General features: G+C 41.2%; 3 protein-coding genes and 2 non-coding genes across 7 annotated transcripts; 3 read left to right on the top strand and 2 right to left on the bottom strand.

Moving 5' to 3' along the window:
* The first annotated feature begins 249 nt into the window (after positions 1-249).
* On the top strand, positions 250-6,184 carry LOC115732160 (shaggy-related protein kinase theta-like). Its single transcript, XM_048285651.1, has 14 exons — positions 250-593; positions 2,087-2,335; positions 2,460-2,552; positions 3,031-3,090; positions 3,167-3,439; positions 3,553-3,627; positions 3,995-4,051; positions 4,128-4,268; positions 4,517-4,567; positions 4,672-4,767; positions 4,851-4,934; positions 5,449-5,551; positions 5,630-5,704; positions 5,752-6,184. The coding sequence occupies exons 1-13, from the start codon at positions 531-533 to the stop codon at positions 5,689-5,691; spliced, it is 1,407 nt and encodes a 468-aa protein (XP_048141608.1). The 5' UTR covers positions 250-530; the 3' UTR covers positions 5,692-5,704; positions 5,752-6,184.
* A 1,474-nt stretch (positions 6,185-7,658) lies between these two features.
* Positions 7,659-10,727, top strand: LOC115737094 (E3 ubiquitin-protein ligase At1g63170-like). Of its 2 annotated transcripts, none has more exons than XM_048285654.1 (5): positions 7,659-8,579; positions 9,019-9,138; positions 9,245-9,377; positions 9,918-10,125; positions 10,193-10,727. In XM_048285654.1, exons 1-5 carry the CDS (start codon positions 7,975-7,977, stop codon positions 10,369-10,371), a joined length of 1,245 nt encoding a protein of 414 aa, XP_048141611.1. In that variant the 5' UTR covers positions 7,659-7,974; the 3' UTR covers positions 10,372-10,727. The 2 variants fall into 2 exon arrangements, with proteins under 2 accessions (XP_048141611.1, XP_030524930.2); XM_030669070.2 differs by having other exon boundaries at positions 7,660-8,579; positions 9,918-10,082; positions 10,265-10,727.
* A 326-nt stretch (positions 10,728-11,053) lies between these two features.
* On the bottom strand, positions 11,054-11,142 carry LOC115737130. The gene has a single exon (XR_004014981.1). It is a non-coding gene; the product is annotated as a small nucleolar RNA snoR114 (small nucleolar RNA).
* On the bottom strand, positions 11,143-11,213 carry TRNAG-GCC. The gene has a single exon. It is a non-coding gene; the product is annotated as a tRNA-Gly (tRNA).
* Positions 11,214-14,856: 3,643 nt separating this feature from the next.
* LOC115737064 (NAD-dependent malic enzyme 59 kDa isoform, mitochondrial) lies at positions 14,857-23,649 on the top strand. 2 transcript variants are annotated; one of them, XM_048285647.1, is made up of 19 exons: positions 14,863-15,238; positions 15,709-15,805; positions 16,726-16,844; positions 16,932-17,099; positions 17,762-17,890; positions 18,728-18,788; positions 19,132-19,235; positions 19,312-19,395; positions 19,777-19,883; positions 19,986-20,088; positions 20,401-20,508; positions 20,681-20,746; positions 21,336-21,408; positions 21,522-21,608; positions 21,809-21,863; positions 21,957-22,028; positions 22,253-22,315; positions 22,867-22,981; positions 23,259-23,649. In XM_048285647.1, exons 1-19 carry the CDS (start codon positions 15,110-15,112, stop codon positions 23,328-23,330), a joined length of 1,812 nt encoding a protein of 603 aa, XP_048141604.1. In that variant the 5' UTR covers positions 14,863-15,109; the 3' UTR covers positions 23,331-23,649. The 2 variants fall into 2 exon arrangements, with proteins under 2 accessions (XP_048141605.1, XP_048141604.1); XM_048285648.1 differs by lacking the exons at positions 21,809-21,863; positions 23,259-23,649 and having other exon boundaries at positions 14,857-15,238.
* The last annotated feature ends 60 nt before the right edge of the window (positions 23,650-23,709 follow it).

Consider the following 23,709-nt stretch of genomic DNA (forward strand, 5'->3'; position numbering starts at 1 on the left):
TGGGGATGATGAGGGATGGACGACCAGGCGTCCAGGTTTGACTGACGTACGGGAGGAATTTTGAAGGTGGGCATGATTGGGGGGCGTTCGGTCCAACTTTGACCGAAGGCAGGAAAATTTGAAAAAAAATGAAAAATGAAAAAAGGAAAAAAGAAAAAGAAATATTAATAATCGAGGAAGACGAGAAAACAGCAACGCAGCTAGAGAGAGAGAAGAGAGAGAAACAGAGGCTACACATCCTCGATCGAGCGAGCAAGAGAGAAGAGAGAGAGGGGGGGAGATTTTTGTGGTGAGCCTATATAGATTTTTGTTCGTTTCTGTTTGCCAGCGGAGACGAGAGGAGCGGGGGGAAGGAGGAGGAGAGAGAGAGAGAGAGAGAGAGCGCTGCGTCTTCTCCCTTCTCCTTTTGTCGGAGATATTCTTCGCTTTTCGATTCCTGTTCCTCCTGAAGCTTTCCCGGGGGATTCCCCCTCTTTTTTTCCCCCCAACCCCTCCCGATCGATCGGCGCGCTGGTTGGGATTCGGCAGCGATGAATATGATGCGCCGGATCAAGAGCATTGCCTCGGGTCGCACCTCGATATCTTCTGAACCTGTGAGTTTCGAATCAGGCTCTAGGGGGTTCTTTCTTGTTCTCCCCCCCTCCAGTCTCATGTCCTAGGCTTCTTATTGGCCGTCAGGAGCCCGAATTTCGTCGTTTTGCTGCGGGAAACGTCGTCGGTGGTGTTGATTTTGTGCGTCGTAGCTGCTTTTGGCTCCGATAATTAGGTTTTGTATGTCTAGCCAAGATTGTATTCATTTGGGAAGAATTTTTTTTTAGCTCGATTGGTTGCTTTTCGTTTACCGTTAAGCATTTCCTAGCCAACACTATTGGGCGCGGAGAGGGTATTTGCTGGCGATCAAAGTTTCGTTTTCTTTAATTCGATGATTATATATGGGTCATTATTTGTCGAAAAAATGCGGTTTTTGTTTTTTTAATTCGTCATGCGGCTATATGTGAAAGTACACGGAGAACGTTGATTGGGAGCATTTCTGCAATTTTTTTGGGGAACATCTAAGGCTGATTGATGTTGTCGAAGTCATTTTTTTTCCCTTTAAATTTATTCCTCTGACAATTCATGGAGCTCCTCTTCTGCTTTCTTTCTTGTTCTTGTGTTTTGTCTTTTAAAAGAATTAGTTATGCAAACCTTGACTTTCAGCAAAAAGCTTAACAAAGACAACGTTAGGTGATTAATGAGTACTGGTGGGTTAGTCATTACGGTGACCTGTATGTTGGTGTTTGGCTTCTCTGAGAGGTATTTGCAGGAGTAGGTAGGCGAATGGTCAAAGTCAATTTTGTCTGTTCTTTTGTGGACAATCGGTAAGCCTTTTAGAATATGTCTTAAAAGTTTTGAATTGTATTAACAAGAATTCTAAGACCATGGAAAATCTGCTGCTGGTAGTACCTAATGCAATATGCCAATGGCTGTGTGTTTTATGGGAGTTGATCCAATAAGCCTGATGCAGCAGAACCTTCTGCACAGTTCTGTTTGAATGTGAACATTATCATCAGCCTTCTCCAGTATCATGTGAAGTCAACATATGATAATTATATCTCAATCTGCAGACTAGTTCATTTAGATAATATCGAGGGAAAAAGATATCTATTATTTCATTGAGGAATTTGAGAGCAACACTTGATGAAGCTCATTGTGTAAGGAACTTTGGTTGTTCTGTTTGACTCTCATGATCTTCTAAACCTAGATTGGTTCCTTCTTGGCTTGGTTGTTTCTGAAATTGTTGTTGTTCTACTTACGGTTATACACCCTAAATCCTTTCTTTCTTTAAGATGCTTATTTTCCTTTTGACTTGTGATGTTTACAGTGATAAATCGTATACAGTTCAGCTATGCAACTATGCATCCAATTATTTTTTCTTCTATTTGATTTGGGCTTGGACCTTGGACCTCATTCCCACACCCCCCCCTCGCCCAAACAACCCAAAAAAAAAAAAAAAAACACTAGGTGCCTTGTGGCCAGGAATCTTGTTGACTTTACACTTTTCCGTGAACTCTAAGTTCTTAACACATTTATTTTGTGTTTACTCCAGGGTGGGGATTCTGGTACAAAAAGGGTGAAGGTAGACCAAGAAGTTCGTCACACGAATAATGTGGAGCAGCTTTTGCACTCTGCTGAGAAAGGTGCAACAGGTCTAGAGCAGCACATGGCTTCCACATCTCTGGAAGCTGTTGCAAGCACTTCCAGTAAATCATCAGTTTCTAAACCTGTTGGTGATCAGATTCATAAAGGAGGGCAAGAGACAAGAATTAAAGATGACAAAGCATTTCACGATGACAAGGTATGCTCTGCTTCTAAGGAGTTAGTGATAAAGTATTGCACGTGGCTTAATCTCATCTTCTGTTTTTTTCAAGAATAGCTCCCTTATGGTGGATTCTGAACCTCATTTGTGCTTCAAATTTCAGGACTCTGAACCAATTTTAGTTAATGGACATGGAACTGAAACAGGCCACATTATTACAACAACAGTTGGTGGCCGAGATGGACAACCCAAACAGGTTAGATGTCTTGTATTCATTGTACAGCATAGCTATCATTGTGCAGTGTTGTCACTAGATCTCGTCTTATGGATGTGAACCTCATGAAGCATGTTTGTTGATATGGTTATCATGTGAATCCTATCTAGTGTTTAGGAAATCGAATCGAGTAACTATTGCATCAGCAGGCACCAAAGTCTTTTGTCGTGTATGACTGAAAGTACATGTCATATTTTCAAAAATCGACTTATTGGGTGGGTGGGGAGATCTAATTAGCAACTGAACCTGGAAAATCTCATCTGCTGTATGTTTGTCATCTGCTTTCTCTTTGACTGCTTTGTGAAAGGTAGACGGTAATATACATATGTATCCCTCTTTTCATCATTGTTATGTTTAATAGTCTGGCTTGCTGAAGAATTGCATGTTTAACTATGATTTTCTCTTCAAAAATTAACATGCACTACAAGTTGCATAACAAATTCCAATACTTGGGATGCAGACTATCTCATATATGGCAGAGCGTGTAGTTGGCACTGGCTCGTTTGGTGTTGTCTTTCAGGTTTGTTGCCTCCTTCGATATGAATCGACTCTGAAAACGTAGTCTTTCTTCTGACCTTTGGATATTTGGTATGCAGGCAAAGTGTTTAGAGACGGGGGAGACAGTTGCCATTAAGAAGGTGTTGCAAGATAAGAGATATAAGAATAGAGAACTTCAGATCATGCGTATACTTGATCATTCTAATGTTGTCCAACTGAAGCACTGCTTCTTTTCAACTACTGAAAAAGATGAGGTGTATCTCAACCTTGTTTTGGAGTATATCTCTGAAACAGTCTATCGAGCTTCAAAGCATTATGTTAGAATGAACCAGCATGTGCCGATCATTTTTGTGCAGCTGTATGCGTACCAGGTGAACTATTGTTGCATTAACTGATTTTCAGTCTTTGTTATGCTCTTCAATGTTGCAGTATGTTGTACTGGTCGAGATTACCCTTTTGATATTCTGGATTTTCTCCAATGCAGATCTGTCGCGCATTAAACTATTTGCATAACGTGGTTGGTGTGTGTCATCGTGACATCAAGCCTCAGAATCTACTGGTAAGATTTGTCTCTCATCCCTTCTGTCACACAAACACACACGTGCAGACACGCAGATGGTGGTGCGTGGAGGGAGGGAGGGAGGGAGTACATTAACATTGAAGTATGATGATTTGATCTTCACATAATTGCACGAATGAGTTGGCTAAAATAGTACTATTGAAAATGCTTATCCGATATGATTTACTTGTCAAAAGTTTGAGGTCATCCTGTAATTTGGCACGAAATGCATGGATATGACTGCATGTACAAGAGGACACCTTATCCATTGGTGTAATGCTGTGATGCTCCTCCTGTTTGTTTTACTTTGTCCATATTTTCTTTTTCCATTGAAATATAGGTACTGATGTTATCTTTAACGCCATAGGTCAATCCCCACACTCATCAGTTGAAAATATGCGACTTTGGTAGTGCAAAGAAGTTGGTAAGTCAATTTATGTCAGTACTTAATTGTCCGTTTTAGATGACGGGATCTAATTTGATGTTGTTATCTTTTGTAGGTCCCAGGAGAGCCCAATATATCATATATATGCTCGCGGTATTATAGGGCCCCAGAGTTGATATTTGGGGCCTCAGAATATACAACTGCAATTGATATGTGGTCTGTTGGTTGTGTCTTGGCCGAGCTTCTTCTGGGACATGTGAGTATCTCTTTTTCCAAAATAAGTGATTAAAGGTATTCACAGCAGCCTTGTTCATGGCATTTCTATATTTGAGATTAATTGAATTAGGGGCTTGTTCCATATTTTCTTCTAAAATGTGCCTTTGGTGTCTTTGCTTTCTATCCTTTAGGAAAGCATTTGTTTTACGTTCCTTATAAGCTGAACTTCTTGGAATGATGCTCTTGTTTAATTTTAATTTGACGTCTGCTTATGTTATCTTGCTGCAGCCACTGTTTCCTGGAGAGAGTGGCGTTGATCAGCTCGTGGAAATAATAAAGGTTTCAACTTAACTACTTTCTTCATTGTATGATGCTGAATTACCTTTGGTTCAAACTTCTCTTGGTTACTAATTTTCATCCTCTCCTTTTGCAAATTTTATTAGATTCTGGGGACACCCACCAGGGAAGAAATTAAGTGCATGAATCCAAATTATTCGGAATTCAAGTTTCCTCAGATTAAAGCTCATCCTTGGCACAAGGTTTTGTTTTGATTGTTGTTAGTGTGATGACCTGTGGTTATCGTTGGTTGCTTTTTCTGAAAAGAACTATGAATCTGATACAGGTGTTTCACAAGCGATTGCCTCCTGATGCAGTGGATCTTGTATCGAGACTACTCCAGTACTCACCAAATCTACGTTGCACTGCTGTAAGTCTATAATGAAATCAATTATCAGTTAGATTTGTGTCGCTTAGAATGTGCAACTGCTTTGAACCTCCAATCCTTGCATTAGATTTCTTGGGGCTTAGCGTCAGCCGCTTTTTGACTTCACCTAGCATGGCTGAAATCCTTCCATGGAGCTGCTTTTCTTGTTTAATGCCATGGTAGAGCTGTAGTGATCGAGCTGCCCAAGAGAATGTTTACGACAGTCTGATGACTCAATCTAAGTTGTAGTGATTATTTGTGTCAAATGATGGTAGCACAAGTTGGGAGTTTTGTTCAGTTCGTGTCTTTGCTATGAATTAGAAACCCAAAGACTAGACCTAATTGCCACTACTATGGGACCTGGAGAATAAACTTCGGGCTATACGCTTGGCATCAGTTTAAAGCAAGTTTATATCAGACATGTTTTTAGATTTTGTTCTTGCTTTCTGCATGGATATGCATGTAGAGAACAGAGTATTTCCCTAAAATGCTGATTATCATCTCGTGGTAATGTCAGTTGGAGGCCTGTGCACATCCTTTCTTTGATGATTTGAGGGACCCGAATGCAACCTTGCCCAATGGACGGGCCTTACCGCCCCTCTTTGATTTCACAGCTCAAGGTAAAGCCAAAAAATAGCAGCATTGCTCTTTCCATTTTGGTCCTCATTCGAGGTAACTTATACCCAATTCTACTGCAGAGTTGGCAGGTGCACCCTCTGAGCTGCGTCGACGTCTCATTCCTCAGCATGTGAGGAACTGAGCTCCAATCGTATCCTTGCATCATCAGGAACATGAGATTTCTTGGATACTTGTTTACTCGTATGAAGTTCGAAGATTCTTTAGCCTTCAGCTTCAACTGAGCATATATATATACTGGGAATGAAGTCAAGTTAGTGGATAGGCTGTCAATTTTAGGAATTTGTCATAAATCGTGCTTGAGTAGTCTTGGAGGAGGTGGAGCTGCCGAATGAAACTCGACCACATTCTACTGGCAGATCAAACAGGAATCGTTGAGGCTAATTGCCGGAATCGTCATCACCATGCCAATTCTTTTCTTTTTTTTCCTTTCTCTTTTTTTGTGGTGGTGGGGGAAAGAGGGGGTGCATTTGCATTTTCTTATGGGGTTATTGTTTTGCCGCATACAGCAGGCGCTGGGGAGTGAGTTTGTAACGTAGTCTAACAAGATGCGATCGCCTAGTGCGCATGTATTTCAACACGTTATCAATTGATAACACAGTAGCATGATTATTCAAGCTCTATGCTATAAAGCTCGGCCTGTGTCCTCGAGCTCGGGCAATCGCTAAATTTTTCGACTGCATTGAGACCGGTAAGAACAGCTATAAAGGCCGAGAAGGGTATATGTTGGATTGACGCAAACGTTTGATGATCTATACAAACATCCGTTCCATCTACTTTATGTGAAGAATTGAAAGGAATATTTGGGTAAAAAAGGGTAGAAAAGGGAAACGGGAAATCCGATTTTGAAGTGTCTGGGCGGGAACCTTGGCGGGAAAGGAAGACACGAAGAGTGGACACGTGTACATACGAGGCGGACAGCTCAGCAATTATGATCCCTTGTTTGTGTACCTTCGCGGCCGTACGTACGTTGGTATGATTTGCTTTGTAGGAGCTCTTGGCACTTTGTAGGAGCTCCTTCTCCACCGTTATAAGGTCCCCCAATTCGACCAAAAAAAAAAAAAAAAAGTTCCCCGAAATTTAAAATCCAACTTCATACCTGATCTGACCTCTGACCTGTGTAACCGGTCGTTTCGTCCGTCCTTCGTTTCCCCACCCTTTTTTTTTTTTTTCACAAGTTCCCGTTTCATCGGTCTCTTTTAAGTGCATACGATTAATTGAAAAGTTAAGACACTCTAAAAAGCGACGCATGAAAATTAGTATAATCTTCCACCCAAAACATAAAAAAAAAAACGAAAGTTAGCATAATCTCCGATTTCAGATCCGCTTGATTTTGTTGTACTTGAGATAAAGTTCAGGACAACGTTGTCCTTAAACAAGAACAGGCTTTTCCGAAATAGCTCTTAAGGTAGGTTTGGTTAAGCATTTGAAATGAGTTTTGAAAAAATGTAAATACCTTCAACTTAAAGGGATTTAGGAAAATACTAATTGCGTTTGGTAAAATCTCATTTAAAAATAGATTTTGGGTTGAATGGTATTTGGTAAAAATAACATTCCAAAGGGACTTTGAATTTTTAATTTTTAATTAAAAAAATTACCCGTTCTTGAACTGACGAAGAAGGTAAATTCTAAAAAGGAGGGTAAAATAAAAAATATAAAGAATTGATGAGATTAGTTTTGGAAGTAAAAAAGTCTATAAGCATTTGGCCATATGCTGGTCTCTATCAAAATTGAACTTTTAGCTTTTTCAAGATTAGTATTTGACCAAATGTTAATTTAAAGCTGAATCAAATGCTTTAACATTCTCTCAATGGACAAATTCGTCTTTGGACTCTTTTCCCGTCGACACTTGTGAATCTTCACGACGAGTGGTGGCGGTGGTAAATTTTTTTTTTTTCGTGGGAAATACCTCTTTTGATTTCGGACAATTTCACACGTGTCGACGCAACAGCGAGCGGATTAAAGCTTCCCACGCTTTCGGGAACGATCCATTAGCAGTAATCCGCCCACGAACGTGGACCCCACCGTTTCTTTCTGTGTGGCCAATTATTACCTCGAATTCAAAATGCATTCTCTCTATCTCGTCCAATTTCTCTCTCTCTCTCTCCCCTCGAAAACCCTACGAAATCCGCTCCCACCTGTCGATCCGATTCCTTCGGCTTCCCGAATCGTTTCGCTCCGACCCGGAAGCTGATCACGTCGGTAACAACCATCTCCGATGATTCCGAATCCGGTGATGTTAGCTTCCCTTTCCTCTGATTGTCCTCCGATCGCGTGAATGAGCTTGCTTTTCTCAGGTCGTGGCCGCGAGCGAGCTCAATTCAGCTTGCTGACTTGCTAATCCTTGCCGGGTTCTTCCCACCAAATTGTGGAGTTGGATTTCAGCTACGGGCTTCGCCTGACAGCCATGTACCCGACGAACTCGGCGCCGGTGCAGCGGCGGGGGAACGCCTTGGTCGACGCCGTGGATGCGACCCCGCTCCTCACGCACTCCGTGGCCGACCACCTACTCCGCAGCCGGCGCTTCATCCGCCGCCCCGTGCTGCCCCTGCGCGGCGCCGCGGCGCGGCTCCTCCGCCGGGCCAGCGGCCGCCGCATGATGCTCCGCGAGCCTTCGATGCAGGTCCGCGAGAATGCCGCCGAGCAGCTCGAGACGCGCCAGAGCGACTGGGCCTACTCGAAGCCCATCGTGGCCCTCGACATTCTCTGGAACCTGGCGTTCGTCGGCGTCGCTCTTTGCGTCGTCGTGTTGAGCCCGAATGAGAGGCCTGGGGTGCCTCTGCGGCTGTGGGTTCTCGTTTACGCGTTTCAGTGCCTGTTTCACGTGGCGTGCGTCGTTGCAGAGTACAAGCGACGGCGTAGGGAGGTGGAGCACGCGGGATTGGGCGGGTCCGGCGCCTGGGGTGCTGGCGATTTGAATGCTTACCTGAGTCCAGCTTCTGGTTCCGGGAGTGATGGTGGCGAATCAGACGAGTATGGGAATGAACAGAGTAGAGATGAAGAAGAAACCAGGTATTTGCCCATCGTCCATCAATGTTTTTCTCCTTTTGGCTCCAGATGCTGTCTTGACATTGTAACTTGTGCCCCTGTTTCTCTCCAATGGGGGGAAAGGAAAATTATGTTTGCAAGATTCGCGATTCAGATATCAAGATTGAAATGCATTTGAAAGCAGCTGCACTGTTTGCATTTTTGCGCAGTGCCTAGTGTTTTTGCATTATCTCTCCACATGCTTTTATCATAGTTGTGGTTCATTTGAAGTCTGAAATTTCGCCAGGGAAGGCAACCCTGTGGGAGTTTAGTTTTAAGGCATTTCCTACATGGCAGTGATGCTCTGTCATTCACGAAAGAAGGATGGGGAAAAATGTGTCATCGCTCTTCTCCGTTTTACTTTGCACATCACAAGTCAAGTGACCCTGTTATATAACTGAATCTTACGATGGTTTCTTAACAGCATCCTAAAGCATTTCGAGTCTGCGAATACGATGTTGTCATTCATCTGGTGGATAATCGGGTTTTACTGGGTAACTGCCGGTGGCCAAGATCTGATACGCGATTCACCTCAGCTCTACTGGTTCGAATTCAGACGATAACCTAGATTCCTTTCCCTTCTTTCTGCCCATTATTTCCGGGATGAACTGTTCTCCTTTTTGAGTGCTTTTAATTATTACTGTTTGCAGGCTCTGTATATCGTTTCTGGCGTTTGATGTGGTTTTCGTTGTTATCTGCGTTGCTATTGCGTGCCTGATTGGTATTGCAATATGCTGCTGTCTCCCGTGTATAATCGCAATCCTGTATGCTGTGGCAGATCAGGTAAAAGAATTTGTGAATATCACCTGTCCTTCAGGGCGATTGGTTTATCAAAACTCAAGTGGCACTATCCTCTTCTTGATTCTCCAACCTAGTATTCCCATTCCTCGTCTTCTTTTTGGTTGGGTGATACCCTTCATATGTTTCATGTTTTACTGTTCCTTGTGTGCTTGAATGGCGCATTGCGTGAACACTGCCTTTTAAAGAAGAAAAAGTAGTTATAAAAGACCAGGAGTTCAGGGCCTAATAAGAGTAACCGAAACACTCAGCGAAGTACAGTTATAATGTGATCTCTGGCCTGTCGTTTGTAACTATTTGCAGATTCTTTAGTAATAGCCCTAACTAAACTGAAAGTTTGTGCTTTGTTTGTAGAAGTTCCTATAGCACAGCTTAAGATGTTTTGCATCTCCTCTTTCTCTCTCTGTATGTGCTTCCTTTCTTTAGAACACAAGCTTACACAGAATGAAGGGGTAGTTTGTAGTAATGATTTTTCAGTAGTTCAGGTACTTATACTCTGCTTTTTTAATTGTTTCATAATAACAGGAAGGAGCAACACAGGAGGAGATCAATCAGTTGCCTAAGTTCAAGTTCCGCAGGTTAGGTGATTATGACAAAGCTAATGAGGAAACTCAGCCATCATCTGGAGGGATAATGACGGAATGTGACAGCAGCACAGCTATCGAGCGTGCTCTATCGCAAGAGGATGCTGTAAGACTTTGTTGTAGACAAATTAATTTGGCTGTTTGTCATCGCTTTGTGATTGCCATTATTGAGGGACCATTCTTCTCATCTGGTGCTTGCTTATTCATCAGATTCAGAGGACTCGCTTCCATTCTTGATGATTAAACTGGGATTCATATTGACGGTTGCCGACGGCTATTTTGTTGTAGGAATGCTGCATCTGCCTTTCTGCTTACGAAGATGGATCGGAGTTGAGAGAACTTCCCTGCCGTCACCACTACCACTGCAGTTGCATCGACAAGTGGCTGTACATTAATGCAATTTGCCCGCTCTGCAAGTTCAACATTCTAAAGTCTCAGAGCCAGAGTGGAAGCGAAGTAGCATGAGGAGTTTTTAGGTTTTTCTAGAGATAAATGGTTGGAGATGTCGTCTTTGTTGATAAATGCTTATATTACTAGGCACTCACCTCTAGGAGAGCTTTCCTGTTGCTCCTGCTCAAAGTCATGCATTCTTAACGAGCTACTCTCGGTTCTGTTAGCATCTAGGAGGTCTCCCTGTTGGTCAGATTATGATGAATCCTGTCCTGTGTAAATTGTAGAGGATCATCTCAATCTTATCTATTTGCTAACGTGAGTATCGTCCGAAATTTGGTGGCGAAGGTCGGCCCGAAAACATGTACCGCCCTTGTGTTCTCAGTTGAGAACCTGAAATTTCGATTGGCTCGTGAGGCGCGGCGGCAATCTACGACCATTGGAGGGTTAGGATATGAACGACGTTGGGCTAGCGGGGTGATGGTCAAGGGTTTTTTTCCTTCGTTTTCTTTGGTCAAAGTGGGTTTGGTACGTTTCATAGGATCCGACTCTAAGGCAAAAACCCACCGAAGCTGAAAAAGAAAAAAAAAAAAAAAGAATTGTCTGAAAATTATGAGAAACAAAGACAGGAAATGTTTGAAAATCATTAAAAAAAAAAAGACAAAGGCATAAAAAAGAAAGGGGAAAGAGCTCAGAAGCGCTTACTTATCATCTGAAGGATCAGACAAATGTGACCGAATCTAGCTGTCACGGAAGCGCAATCATCATCACGGCTCTGCACCAGCCGGGAATCGAACCCGGGTCTGTACCGTGGCAGGGTACTATTCTACCACTAGACCACTGGTGCCCTTTAAGTACACCACTCAAGCCAATTTCATATATTTCTTAACCTGCAAACTCCGCTGAATTCCCCACCCGTAGCTTACCTACTTTCCATCTGGGCCCTCTTTCCTCTCCAGTCTTTTTCCGCGCGCCAAGGTTCCCCGATACAAAGCAAGAGCCCTCTGCACGATGTCGAGCGCGTACCCAACGCCAATTAGAGGACGGCAAGGTGAATCCACACTACAGGTAAGTCTAGGCTCAGTTGCTCCGTCCCGCGTTCAGCGGCTAAGACGGTGGCAGTTGGGCCCCGTCACTCCGTTCGACCCATTCCTTTCGCACGATCAACGACCTACGTTCCCTTCTTTCTTTTTTAATTTGACTGTCTTGTTTAGTTATGTTAATTTGTGTATGAGATCGATATCGACACATCAGTTGTCTATCGGTAGATATTATTATTATTATTATTTGGGTCGCTCGCTAACACGAAATGTTTTAGTCGTGAGATGGTGGTTCCTTTTTATTCGAATTCCAAAGCAGCCAATGCGGAACGAAGTCGTTTCCGCCTGGTTGCCGCGTACGACTAGTCAAAAGGAAAAAGACCCGCGGTCTGAAATTGCTCCCACTTGCGGGCGTTGCCGCTTATTCCCATTCCCTATTATTACAAATCTGGGTTATTATTCTACGTTAATTAATTATAAAGAACATATTCCCTTTTTGCCATTACATATCTGATGTCCGTAGCTGTGGGGCCCGCTTTGAGTTTGTGTTCCTCTTTTTTATGTCCGTCTCCTTTTTCAAAACAATAATTGGGGGGGGGGCGCATGTCAAATCATGAAAAATAGTATCACATGACGATAGAAATCATAATGTAATAGCTGCTTTAATTTGCTTATAATTGCTAAATCGGGACTGCTTTAGAATTTAGGAATAAATTGATAAGAATTAAAAATAATTAGAATTAAATTGACATCCATATAATAAGTTTAGGATTGATCGGATAACTTTTCTCGTGATAAATATAGCTTGGAGACGAAAAATGGAGGGAGCACCTTATTCGAGAGCGAAAAGGCGAACATGAAATTGGACGGAGGAAATTGCATGCGGACCAAAATGCAATAAAGAAAAGGGAATAAAAGGAGCAGAAAGAAGCAAAAGGATTTCTAAATCAAAGGCATATTTGGAGGTTGCTTAGACGCCCTCGGTATAGAATCGAACCAATTCGCACATTCTCAGTTACGAACTCTTGTCCAAGAAAAGGTTGTGAGCATAGGTTGCTGGATGTCCCCACCATCTTCTACGTACATGTTTGCCTTTGCTCTTTCTAGCTGAGATTGTTGATTAGTCGGGGACTAAGCATTGGCATGCGTTGCGCGAAGAATAGAAAATCATTCATTTTCGACGAAATAAATGGAACCTAATTCACGAAAAAACCACTGAAACAAATACACACGTGATACGATTGGTCCAAACATCTGCGCTAAGAAGGCGATTTTTTCGAGTTTCCTAATTCACTACTAAGTCGGGCAATTACTAACTGAAAAATTACCAACGCGTTTATTTAATCCATCGTCATTATCTATATCTAGCACCTCCAAAAAACAAAAAAAACGGCCGATTATGAACAGGAAATCCATGATTTTATCTCCCGGGGTCGGTAGAACTCTCAAAAGTAAGAACATCGCGCGAATAAAAACCCGACTTTTCTCTCTTGAGATCCATTAAAAGCCGCAACTCTTTGATTAAATTAGTGAAAAATCGCACTTCCCTTTGACTTGAAGAACCTAGCTACCCCGGAAAAGACCTGCTCGAGTTCGGCTGGCTTTTGTCCCATTGGTTTTTAATTTTTTATGACCACAGTCGCCAGGAGAGGTCATCAAAGGCCTCCTCGTCCCAATTGAAGTACATATATATATAAAAGGGACGTACACGACATGATACGATGTAATTTAGAAAAATACACTTGGTCCAGCGTACGTCCTACGAGAATTCAACTGCAATTTAGAAAGACGTACTGCCTTTTGCTTTTCGAGTTTACATTCTATTCGCGAGGGCTCCTCAATGCATCAACACCCAAAAAAAAAAAAAAAAATTTGAAATGCTTGAACGACTGAATTAATCCGCGCTATTTATCATCAAGGGAACTTATGCTTATTTTGGCAGAGTTAACTTTTCCTTTTCTTTTTAATATTTGGGGGGATTAATTTAGTATCATGCATACATTCAATAACCATATATGGGCTTTCTTTCGAATATCGATCGGAAAGATATTAATCGATCCCGATATCACCACAAACTCGGGACGAGCTAGCTTTTCCGACGCCTTGATTGAAAATATCGACCCATCAATCTAGCCAAAAGTCGCATTCGATGGAATGATCGACGCATGTCGGTCCGAATCGTCATAATCATTTCCCGTGATCCGCACGGATGGGTTATAATAATCACACCTTTGATTTTGGTTAATCCTCGAATGCCTCGGAGACCATATTTTTATTTGACGTATCGGTATGTTGTCATTATTATGTCGTGTTTTAGTGATTTTCGATTTCATGTTCGCACCGGCCTGTTTAAGCGAAAAAAAAAAATAAGGCAATGAATTATGGAAAACCTAATAATTTCCCGCAAGTTCATTTACACGTGGCGCATCGAACGGCTGAGGACCGAAACCATCTTCGGATTGGGCAAAACCAAAAGCGCCAATCACGTTCATCGGCCTCCCCATCAGCCCGAAAGGTCCACGTGGCGACTCACCGTTCGCTCAATGATTGTCTACCCCACCGGCAGCGTAGAATTTCCCCTTCTGTACTCCCCGCTGCCCGAACCTTTCCTCGGGCAACCTTTGCTTGGCATCCTTATTCTTTTTTATTTTGTTTTTGTTTTTAAAGCAACGTTTTCCGACTCAGTTAATTCTTTTTTTTTTTTTTTTTGGTTCACTTAACCATCAAACAAGGCTCACGATTTCCAAAATTCCCGTTAATGAAACACGTCATAATTTCAATGCGGATTTATCATAAATTAAATTTACGAAAAATTTTAAACTTGATACATCCGTAGTAAATTAATTTAAAATTAATTTTTTGATCGTAAAAAATCTCGGATCGATATATCCGTGACAAAGTTACATTCTTTAAGTTATTATTAAATTTTATTGTCAAATTGCTCAATTAGATAACACGTGATAGTGACAAGTATACTAATATGGGATTTTTGCCTTATGTTTGCGATACATATATCAATTTGAAAATTTTCTTAGTATTAATTTAATTTTACGAAAATTAACATAGGGTAAATTTATCACTTGTATATCAGTTTGAAGTTTTTAGTGATAGAAAAATTAATTTGAGAGTAAACTTATCGCAAATGTATAAATTTTTAGGATTTTTTGATCAGAAAATTAATTTGAAGTAAGTTTATTAAAAATATATCAATTTAGGATTATAGCCTTTGTTACAAGTGAAATTCAAGGTCGGGACCTCCACCAAAAGCTGATTTTACTTTCATACAATTACAACCTCTCTGCTGCCCGTAGAAATTCGGGCAGGCTTTCCGGTCTCTCGACAGCTTCACCGTTTCATGCCTCCGCAGCACGACCAAAACAAAATCTCCAGCAGATCAGGAAAATTCATTTTAAAAAGAAAAAAAAGCCAAAATTTTGACCGGACTATATAAAGTGCTCCCAGCAACGAAGCCGATGAGACTCGCCGGTCGTGTCTCTCGCTCAGTCCAGTTCAGACACCGATCTCCGTCGTCTTAGCTCGCGAAGCTGCAATCTCACCGTGCAGGCCATGACGAACTAGCCGAATCGGAGTGACTGTTCGGAGCTTCGCTCTCCCGGTTCGTCGTCTGTTTGGATCTCCGCTCCTGGTTTTGTTTGTCCGGCGATCGGGGAGCCGTGTGCTTTTTTTTTTTTTAGGGCAAAGGATGTGGAACTTCGCGCGGATCGCGGCCTCGAGCCTGCGGGGAACGAGGCGGCTCTCCACTGCCATACCTGGTCCGTGCATCGTGCACAAGCGGGGTGCCGATATTCTCCACGATCCGTGGTTCAACAAGGTCAGTGTCTTCGGACTCGGTCCGCGGTTGTTTGTTTGTTTGTTTGGGATCTCGCTGTGTTTCGGCTTACTTGAATGAGTGGCACGGTTGATGTTGTTGGGAGGAGTCAGCTTTGGTGTACTGCTGTGGACTGTAGTGTCGGCGGGAGAAGTTCTCCAAGCAATTCGTCGTGTTTGTCACTGGTTAGACTGTTAAAAGTTTCTTCGCTTTGTTCCTTTAAAAAACGAGCTGGTTGTTCTGCGTGCTTTGGCATGTGTAGCGACTACAGAGTACATTTCGGAGTAATCGTTTCTCTTGGGTTACTGAAATTGATGAATGTTGATTTCGATTAGGATTGTCTTGGGTTTGTCTCGAAGCATTACGAGCACTTTTTCGCGAGTCTTCCTGCATTTTGTGGATGTGAAAATGTGAGCAATTGGCTGACTACGTCAATTTTTGTACTGAGCTGTTTCACATTTTTCTAAGAGCAGGACACTGGCTTCCCGTTGACTGAGAGAGATCGACTTGGGCTCCGGGGCCTCCTTCCACCTCGTGTGATATCCTTTGAACAACAATATGAGCGATTCAGTAAGCCTGCTTTTCCACTTCCAGAGTTAATTACTATGTTATCCACATCAAGTGTGAGGTATTCATTAGGGAAATCAAATTCATTTAAAGATCTTCTAAATAAAAGGAAATGGTAGTTTTGGGTTTGATTCAACTGGAGATAGAGATACCGAAAAGAAACTTGTGGCTGCTTTACAACAAGATTGTGAAGCCTGAGCCATCTTATGTAGTTGGCGAATGAAGCATGTTTCTTATGTAATTTATCGGCATTTAAGCTTTCTGTGATGGTACCTATTTTCAGACTTACGATGGTTTACTCATGCTGGTGTTATCGGGAATAAATATTGGAATGGAATTTTTCTTTGATGTCTGACTACCCCTGCAAAAATGATCTTGCACTGCTCTATTCCTTGTCCTTTGTAATATAAAATTGGGCCTCTCTTAATAAAGGTTAACAGTGCATTTCACTCGGCACTAGGAAAGAGGGCGGCTTCTCAATATTTACCTACGTTAACAGTTTTCGACCTTTTGATTTAAGAAAACTTTCTATGAATCTGGGGTTCTCTAGAGGATATAACAGAATTGGATGGCTGCATGCATAATGTTACAGATTATGCAAGGATGAAAGGTAAAAAATAATTGAAGTTGAACTGTTTTCATCAAGAGACTTCCAATTGGCAATCGCACTGGTGGGCTCGCTGCACTTTTCAGCTGGGTAGAGCCTTGTCTTTTTCCTAACAAAAAGTGTGCATCGCTTCACTTACCATTCTTCCAGTACACTTCATTAGGAATTAAAATCTTGTTAATTGCACTTGATTTCTAATTTGAATTTCTTTTTCAGAGAGTTGCTCTATCCTTGAAAATTTTGTTCCGAATCTCATTGAGTTTGTCAATATATTTATTAGCAAATTTTGATTGACAGATGCTACTTAATTTTGTAGTGCAATCATATCGGTCATTAGAGAAAAATACTCGTAATGAACCGGAGAGTATTTCGTCATTGTCAAAGTGGAGGATTCTAAATAGGCTGCATGACAGGAATGAGACACTTTACTACCGAGTAAGTATGGCAGCAATCTGTCTTGAGTGGCCAGAAAATTAATCTGTTCTAGTTCTTATCTGAGAAAGCTGTTTTGCTTTTGTCCAGGTTCTAATTGACAACATCAAAGATTTTGCCCCAATAATTTATACCCCCACTGTAGGACTAGTGTGTCAAAATTATTCAGGCTTATTTAGACGTCCTCGTGGAATGTACTTCAGCGCAAAGGATAAAGGAGAAATGATGTCCATGATCTATAACTGGCCTGCTCAACAGGTAGAATATCATTCTCTTAGACCACTACATTATCATGTATCTTGTTTACCTTTGGCTCTCTTTGTGTCCAATCTTACAGTGAATGCTGATCTTTATTTATATCCTCTTGGTATACTTTCAAGCTGAAACAATTATTCTTTGATGCTTGTAAGTGATATGGAAGGTAGTCCAAATTTTGCATGGGGCTTTGAAATTGAATCTATATGGAGTTTCTCACTCACTAACGCGCTGAATTTATCTTGATTCGAACAGTCGTTAAAAATGGATGTGTTGTCCGTTTTGCCAAAAATATCGGAGAACTATTATTCAAAAGATCTGCATGGTTGAAAACCATCGTAGTATTATTTTGGAAGGTCATCATGGAATCCTTTCCAATTTATGGTGGATATTCCTTTTTATCTCCATAAAGTTTCAGTTTGATAAACCGGCGAAAATACCTTAGGTATGGGTAACTTGTACCAGTGGAAATCACATTTGGTGTGTATGGTGAGTCAATCAGTAAAAGTTCAAACCGCGTAGATGATTATCAGGGAACCGTGAGTTGGTCCTTTAGGTGCATTTCATTGATATTTATAAAGTTCAAGTTTGTCCATCATGCTGCTTCCTTTCGTCTCCTCACTGCAGTTGTGATGTCTTTAATGCCTGCTTCCCAACAATTGCAGGTAGACATGATAGTCCTCACAGATGGTAGTCGGATTCTTGGGCTTGGTGACCTTGGAGTTCAGGGGATTGGAATCCCAATTGGAAAGCTAGATATGTATGTTGCAGCTGCCGGTATCAACCCACAGCGAGTATGACTGCCCTTTCCTTTTTCACAGTCCTTTGTTGCTGACCCATCCCACATTCCCAGAGTGGAAAAAAGGAAAAAAAACATGCATTCTAATTCATTGTAGAGCATACCTAATTTGATATGTTTTGGTATCCCTTGTTTATAATCTGACCGTAAACGCATTTCCACTCCGCCCTGGGGTAGTTAGGGAGCATAGTCAATTCTTTGTCCTCCTTCTTTACATGCCAATGTGCATGCTGGCACACCATGCAGATACTAACTCCATTGCAGACTTGCATTGTGATTACAATTTAACATCCATTGAGTGACCTGCACAGAGTGATATACTTTTAATTCTACGTATGAATTGATATTATGTGAAAACCTTTGGGAGATGATACCCTCTTGTAATGTGGACAGGATATGACTTTGGTAAGTAAGTTTGTAATGTGGACAGGATATGCATTCTAGTTCATTGTAGAGCATGCCTAATTTGATATATTTTGGTATTCCTTGTTTATGATCTGAACGTAAATGCATTTCCACTCCGCCCTGGGGTATTGAGGGAGCATAGTCAATTCTTTGTCCTCCTTCTTTACATGCCAATGTGCATGCTGGCACATGCATGCAGACACTAACTCCATTGCAGACTTGCATTGTGATTAACAATTTAACATCCATCGAGTGACCTGCACAGAGTGATATACTTTTAATTCTACGTATGAATTGATATTATGTGAAAACCTTTGGGAGATGATACCCTCTTGGAACATGGACAGGATATGACTTTGGTAAGTAAGTTTGTACTGGAAAATTTATACTGATCAGAAAGAAATTTGTTCATGTCGATCCTTGCCAGATACTCCCCGTGATGCTTGATGTTGGCACCAATAATCAGAAACTACTTGAAGATCGGCTTTGTGAGTAGCAATTGCGTTCATTTTTTTTTTTTTTTGGTCAGACATTTTCTGCTTTCAAATCGTACTTTTTTGTACTCAAAATTTCATGTTCTTTCTCTCTGATGGACTAATATTGCTGCTGTCAAAATAAATTCTGAACTCCTATGCAATGGTGAAGTTCTCTCAATTTTGTGAGGATCCTGTTCATAATTAGTCGTGGGCCACAACAACTTATTAGGAACCTTCTTAGTAGATATTGTACATGTGAAGTTTTTTTGCTTCTATTAGCAAGCATTGTCAGGACATGGTCTCGCAAAAGAATTTCTTTTCCTGGTAATAGTCTCACAAAGGTTTTCACCAACAGATTTAGGGCTTCGACAACCCAGGTTGGAAGGGGAAGAGTATCTTGAAATTGTTGATGAATTTATGGAAGCTGTATACACACGTTGGCCAAAGGCAATTGTACAGGTCATTGTTGAAAAGTACCTGTTTTCTGTCTCTTTTGATTGGACTATCTTACTAAAACTTTTGTTGAACTTCATAGTTCGAAGATTTTCAATTTAAGTGGGCTTTTGAGACATTGCAACGATATCGTACAAGGTTTTGCATGTTCAATGATGACATACAGGTGAGCACTTGTTTCTACATATTTGATTGTTGTATCAATTAAAAGAAATGTTGTGGAGCATATGACTTAAAGAAAGAAGGTTAACTCGCTCATGAGTGCTATCTGAGAAGAAGAAATCGTTGTAGAAAGAGATCAAACTCAAGGGCCTAGCCATGACGAGTAATCAATGCAGTGGAGCAAGGGCTAGGGTCACCTTCCTGTACTGGTCCTGTCTCAGTTACTCGCTGATGACTTCTAAAACGTGCACTTAGTGGTTTAGCTTAAAAAAAAAGTATGTGGAAAATGTAACTATCCTATGGATCTTGTGTCTCACCTATGGACTGTGGATTAATCATATCTCTTCTGCTATTTGTTTATTGTTCTTGCCTTGTTATGTCACAGGGAACAGCTGGTGTTGCACTTGCAGGATTGTTGGGAACAGTGAGAGCCCAAGGTCGGCCATTGACAGACTTTGTTAAGCAGAAGATTGTTGTAGTGGGTGCTGGGAGGTCAGACTAGAGCCTACACAGATGGTTATCTATGAGTGAGCTACATGTTCTAATACTCTACCTGTGTTTCCAATCTTATCATGTGTGCAATTTGGCTTTCAGTGCGGGGCTCGGTGTTCTTAAGCAGGCTGTACAGGCTGTTTCAAGAATGGCAGGGAATAGTGAAGCAGCTGCAAATAGTCAATTTTATTTGCTCGACAAAGATGTATGGTTTTGGGCTAACTATTTTCCATTATAACTCTCTTGTGGCTGCAATGATGTCTGATATCCAAGTGGCCTGCGTCAGCAAGTCCTTGACTTTGTTTGATATAGACTGCAGGCAACCAACAAACTCGTTTAATTGGAGTGTTGACATTCTTATTCATACTTTGCTTCCTTTTGGTTCTTTCCCATTAAAGTATGCCCCCACATATCATTGATGTGACAAGCAAACGAGTCAATTACGAATTATTGCTTCTCACTCAGATTGCCGGATAGTATGCGTTAGCATCCCCTTATCAGGTTTAATGGGATGCAGGGTCTTGTCACAAAAGCAAGAAAAAATCTTGATCCTGCTGCTGCACCATTTGCTAAAGACCCAGGAGAAATCGATGGTCTTGCAGAGGGAGCCAACCTACTTGAAGTGGTAGGCTCAACAGGACACTATCATTTGGCTTCATAAGCCCAAATTGCCTTCCTATCAACTCCAGATCAGTAAATGGAAAAACTCATTTCTTGCACGCAGTCTTTAGTTTCTAGGAGATTTTGTGATTGTATATGTGTGCGAGGATTTTAGTTGCTGAGAACTTTCTATGCAGGTTAAGAAGGTCAGGCCCCATGTGCTCCTTGGTTTGTCTGGAGTTGGTAGCATCTTCAACGAGGAGGTGTACACTTGATAATGACTGTCATTCTCTTTGTTTTCTCATCCTTTATGCTAATATATGAAAGAAATTACTTATATTACGATACATACAAGTAGAAGTTTTGGCATTCCTTGTGACTGGTCAAGTTATGGTCGCTGTATAGGTTCTTTTTTTCCTTTATAGTTTACTTTATTATGGTGGGTAATGACTGCATACATTAGTTTGCTACATTAGATGGCAACAGTTTGTGTTATAAGTTTGGAGGCATCTGGTTCAACCATTTTGTAGCTCGTGTGTATCTCTTAGCTTTAGTTTTTTTTCCCTCTCTAGCTTTAGTTGACTTGTGAGATTTCTACAATTTCTTCCCCCTCACATGCTTCTTGCTATTTCCTTCCTTATGGGTCCAAGTCTGACTCGTTGTAAACTGTGCCCAGCCCTATCCTTTGTCATCTTGTATGAATGTAATCCAATGTGAATCTTTTTCGGTGTCTGTTCTCGTACAGTGAAAACTTGTGACAGGTTCTCAATACATGCTATTTCTACTTATTTGGGTGGTTGTACTGGATATCAGGTGTTCACTAGAGTACACCTTTTTTTGCATACTGATCAGGTGCTTAAGGCAATGAGAGAATCCGATTCACCTAAACCTGCTATTTTTGCCATGTCCAATCCCACAAACAATGGTACCTGTTTGCATTGACTTCAAATTCCTTCTTAAGAATATCTGTATGCTGTCTTATTTGAGGTCTATTTTTCTTTTCTCTGCTAACAAAAAGTTGATCAATCTATGAAAAAGCTGAATGCACTGCTGCTGATGCTTTTAAGCATGCTGGAGAAAATATAGTTTTTGCTAGTGGAAGCCCTTTCACAAATGTTGATCTTGGTACGTCGTTTCTTACTGATGCTTTTCATGCATGGAAGGATTTGTCTTTCGTTTGTAAAGCCAAACCATGTCTCTGTACCTTTTACTTCCATAGTGATAACTGATGGTGGAGTTGCAATAATTACTGCCTTCGTGTACAAATTCTGAACTGCCACAAGTGTATAACTTCTACAACTACTAGCTTATGTATATGTTGGCAGGGAACGGAAAAGTCGGTCATGTAAATCAAGCAAATAATATGTACCTTTTCCCTGGGTTGGTGCTTTTTTGTGACAATTCTACATTTTCTATCTTGGAATTTCTCTTGAATTTTGAAATGTTCATGGTGGTTCTGTTGTTTTGAAACAGAATTGGTCTGGGAACCCTTCTTTCTGGTGCTCATTTTATCACTGATGGAATGTTACAAGCAGCTGCTGAGTGGTAGGCACATTACTATTCCTTTACTTATTTGTCTTCTTTTAACAGATTTTTCTTTGCTAGGCTGGACCAAAAAAATATCGTTGTTCTAATAATAGACGGTGAAAGTCATACTATCAAAACTTGAGGGGGTCAAGTTGAAACATTTACGTCCGATCTGAAGACAAAATGACTGAAGACTTGATATTCTCTTGTTCCTTGAGTTGCTAATTTCATCTTGTTGCCAGCCTTGCTTCTTATATGACGGATGAAGAAGTTCAAAATGGCATCCTGTATCCATCTATTAATAGGTAACGGTTTCTCCCCTTTCTTGTATGTTTGTCCACAAAATCATATGAACAGTGATGTGATGCCAGAGGCGTGTATAAGTTATTTTTCCTTTGTTGCCTTTGTATATCATGGGATAGTCGACTAGTTTTATTGGCCATTCTTCTAGCTTGACTATAGTAGTCTCTTTTATTTGGTGCTTGAAAGCCTGACTAAAGTAATGCCTTGTTACCTGTCTCGGTGCATAATTACAGCGATGCTTTCTTGTGAAGCTCTGGATATTTTTTTGTCGACATTGTTTATGAACAACATTCCACCTACAGATTTGGGTCAACCTGAAATGAATCTTAAAATGTTTTGAGTGCTCCAATCTCCTAATTATGCACATTCTAAGGTCACAATGCTGAGCTGATGCTCTCGAATCTGATGGGAATATTGTTGCTATGCAAGTGCAATGTTGTTCATGAGGATGTAGGTTGGCCCGATGCAATATGGTTTGCTCCTGTCCTGCTTGAGCCGTAGCTGGCTTACCTTTTTCACTTTAAATGTGCTGATCATATTTTGTATGATGCAGCATTAGGCATATAACAGCAGAAGTTGGGGCTGCTGTTTTACAAGCAGCTGTTGCAGAAGAACTGGCTGAGGGACATGGCGATATCGGGCCGCGAGAACTGATGCACATGTCAAAGGTATGAATGACCTTAGCCTTATCTTCAATCGAAAAATTGAACTTCATAGAGATGCATTGCTTTAATATGGATTACACAACCTGGAAGGATGAATACCTTTCCAGTCGTGTGCCTTCTCCCTTCTAGATGTAGCCGCTTAGAAACTCTATGCGCTGCATCTTCTGATGGGGATGGAATTTCTGGTGACAAGATCAAATCGTGGTTTATGGCTCAATAGCTTGCACATGGTGACCTCAGATATGCAGCCCTTACTTATGGTTCATTACTATGAATGCAGGAGGAAAAAGTGCAATATGTCAGAAGAAACATGTGGTACCCTATCTACAGTCCCCTTGTTCACGAAAAATAGAGCCTCCACCTTCCAATCTATCCGCAGAGGTTAATAAAATACTGGACGAGATAAAGTGTAGCCACGCGGACGACTCGAGTTGTAGACGACTCATGAGTCTCACGTGAAGAACGATGATGAAGAAAGATTCAGGACTAGGAATATGCTACTACTACTGCTACGGGTGAACACACTTTTAACTCTAGATTATTTGTGCGGGCATTTGCCAGGTGAATCACTGCGGTATTTGCATATGGTGGTGTTAAGACTTTAGATGATCAATTTTATGGCTGTTCCCATACTTCTTTCCCTGAAAGCTGATGTCCTCTTGTTATGTGAATCTCCACGCTGATGAATCTCACCAGCCGAACGCAGCAAGACATGCTTATAGATGCATTCA

Source organism: Rhodamnia argentea, chromosome 9 (genome assembly GCF_020921035.1).
Source record: "Rhodamnia argentea isolate NSW1041297 chromosome 9, ASM2092103v1, whole genome shotgun sequence".
NCBI lineage: Eukaryota > Viridiplantae > Streptophyta > Magnoliopsida > Myrtales > Myrtaceae > Rhodamnia > Rhodamnia argentea.

What these genes read in the sequence shown, in the direction of transcription:
- LOC115732160 (XM_048285651.1), top strand. Translation starts at nt 531, where the DNA reads ATGAATATGATGCGCCGGATCAAGAGCATTGCCTCGGGTCGCACCTCG. An exon ending in TGCAGCTGTATGCGTACCAG is followed by an intron (nt 3,440 to 3,552) that starts GTGAACTATTGT and finishes TCTCCAATGCAG; the next exon opens with ATCTGTCGCGCATTAAACTA. An exon ending in TCAAGCCTCAGAATCTACTG is followed by an intron (nt 3,628 to 3,994) that starts GTAAGATTTGTC and finishes TTAACGCCATAG; the next exon opens with GTCAATCCCCACACTCATCA.
- LOC115737094 (XM_048285654.1), top strand. Translation starts at nt 7,975, where the DNA reads ATGTACCCGACGAACTCGGCGCCGGTGCAGCGGCGGGGGAACGCCTTG. An exon ending in AGAGATGAAGAAGAAACCAG is followed by an intron (nt 8,580 to 9,018) that starts GTATTTGCCCAT and finishes GTTTCTTAACAG; the next exon opens with CATCCTAAAGCATTTCGAGT. An exon ending in GATTCACCTCAGCTCTACTG is followed by an intron (nt 9,139 to 9,244) that starts GTTCGAATTCAG and finishes TACTGTTTGCAG; the next exon opens with GCTCTGTATATCGTTTCTGG.
- LOC115737064 (XM_048285647.1), top strand. Translation starts at nt 15,110, where the DNA reads ATGTGGAACTTCGCGCGGATCGCGGCCTCGAGCCTGCGGGGAACGAGG. An exon ending in ATAACTGGCCTGCTCAACAG is followed by an intron (nt 17,100 to 17,761) that starts GTAGAATATCAT and finishes CAACAATTGCAG; the next exon opens with GTAGACATGATAGTCCTCAC. An exon ending in AATATGTACCTTTTCCCTGG is followed by an intron (nt 21,864 to 21,956) that starts GTTGGTGCTTTT and finishes GTTTTGAAACAG; the next exon opens with AATTGGTCTGGGAACCCTTC.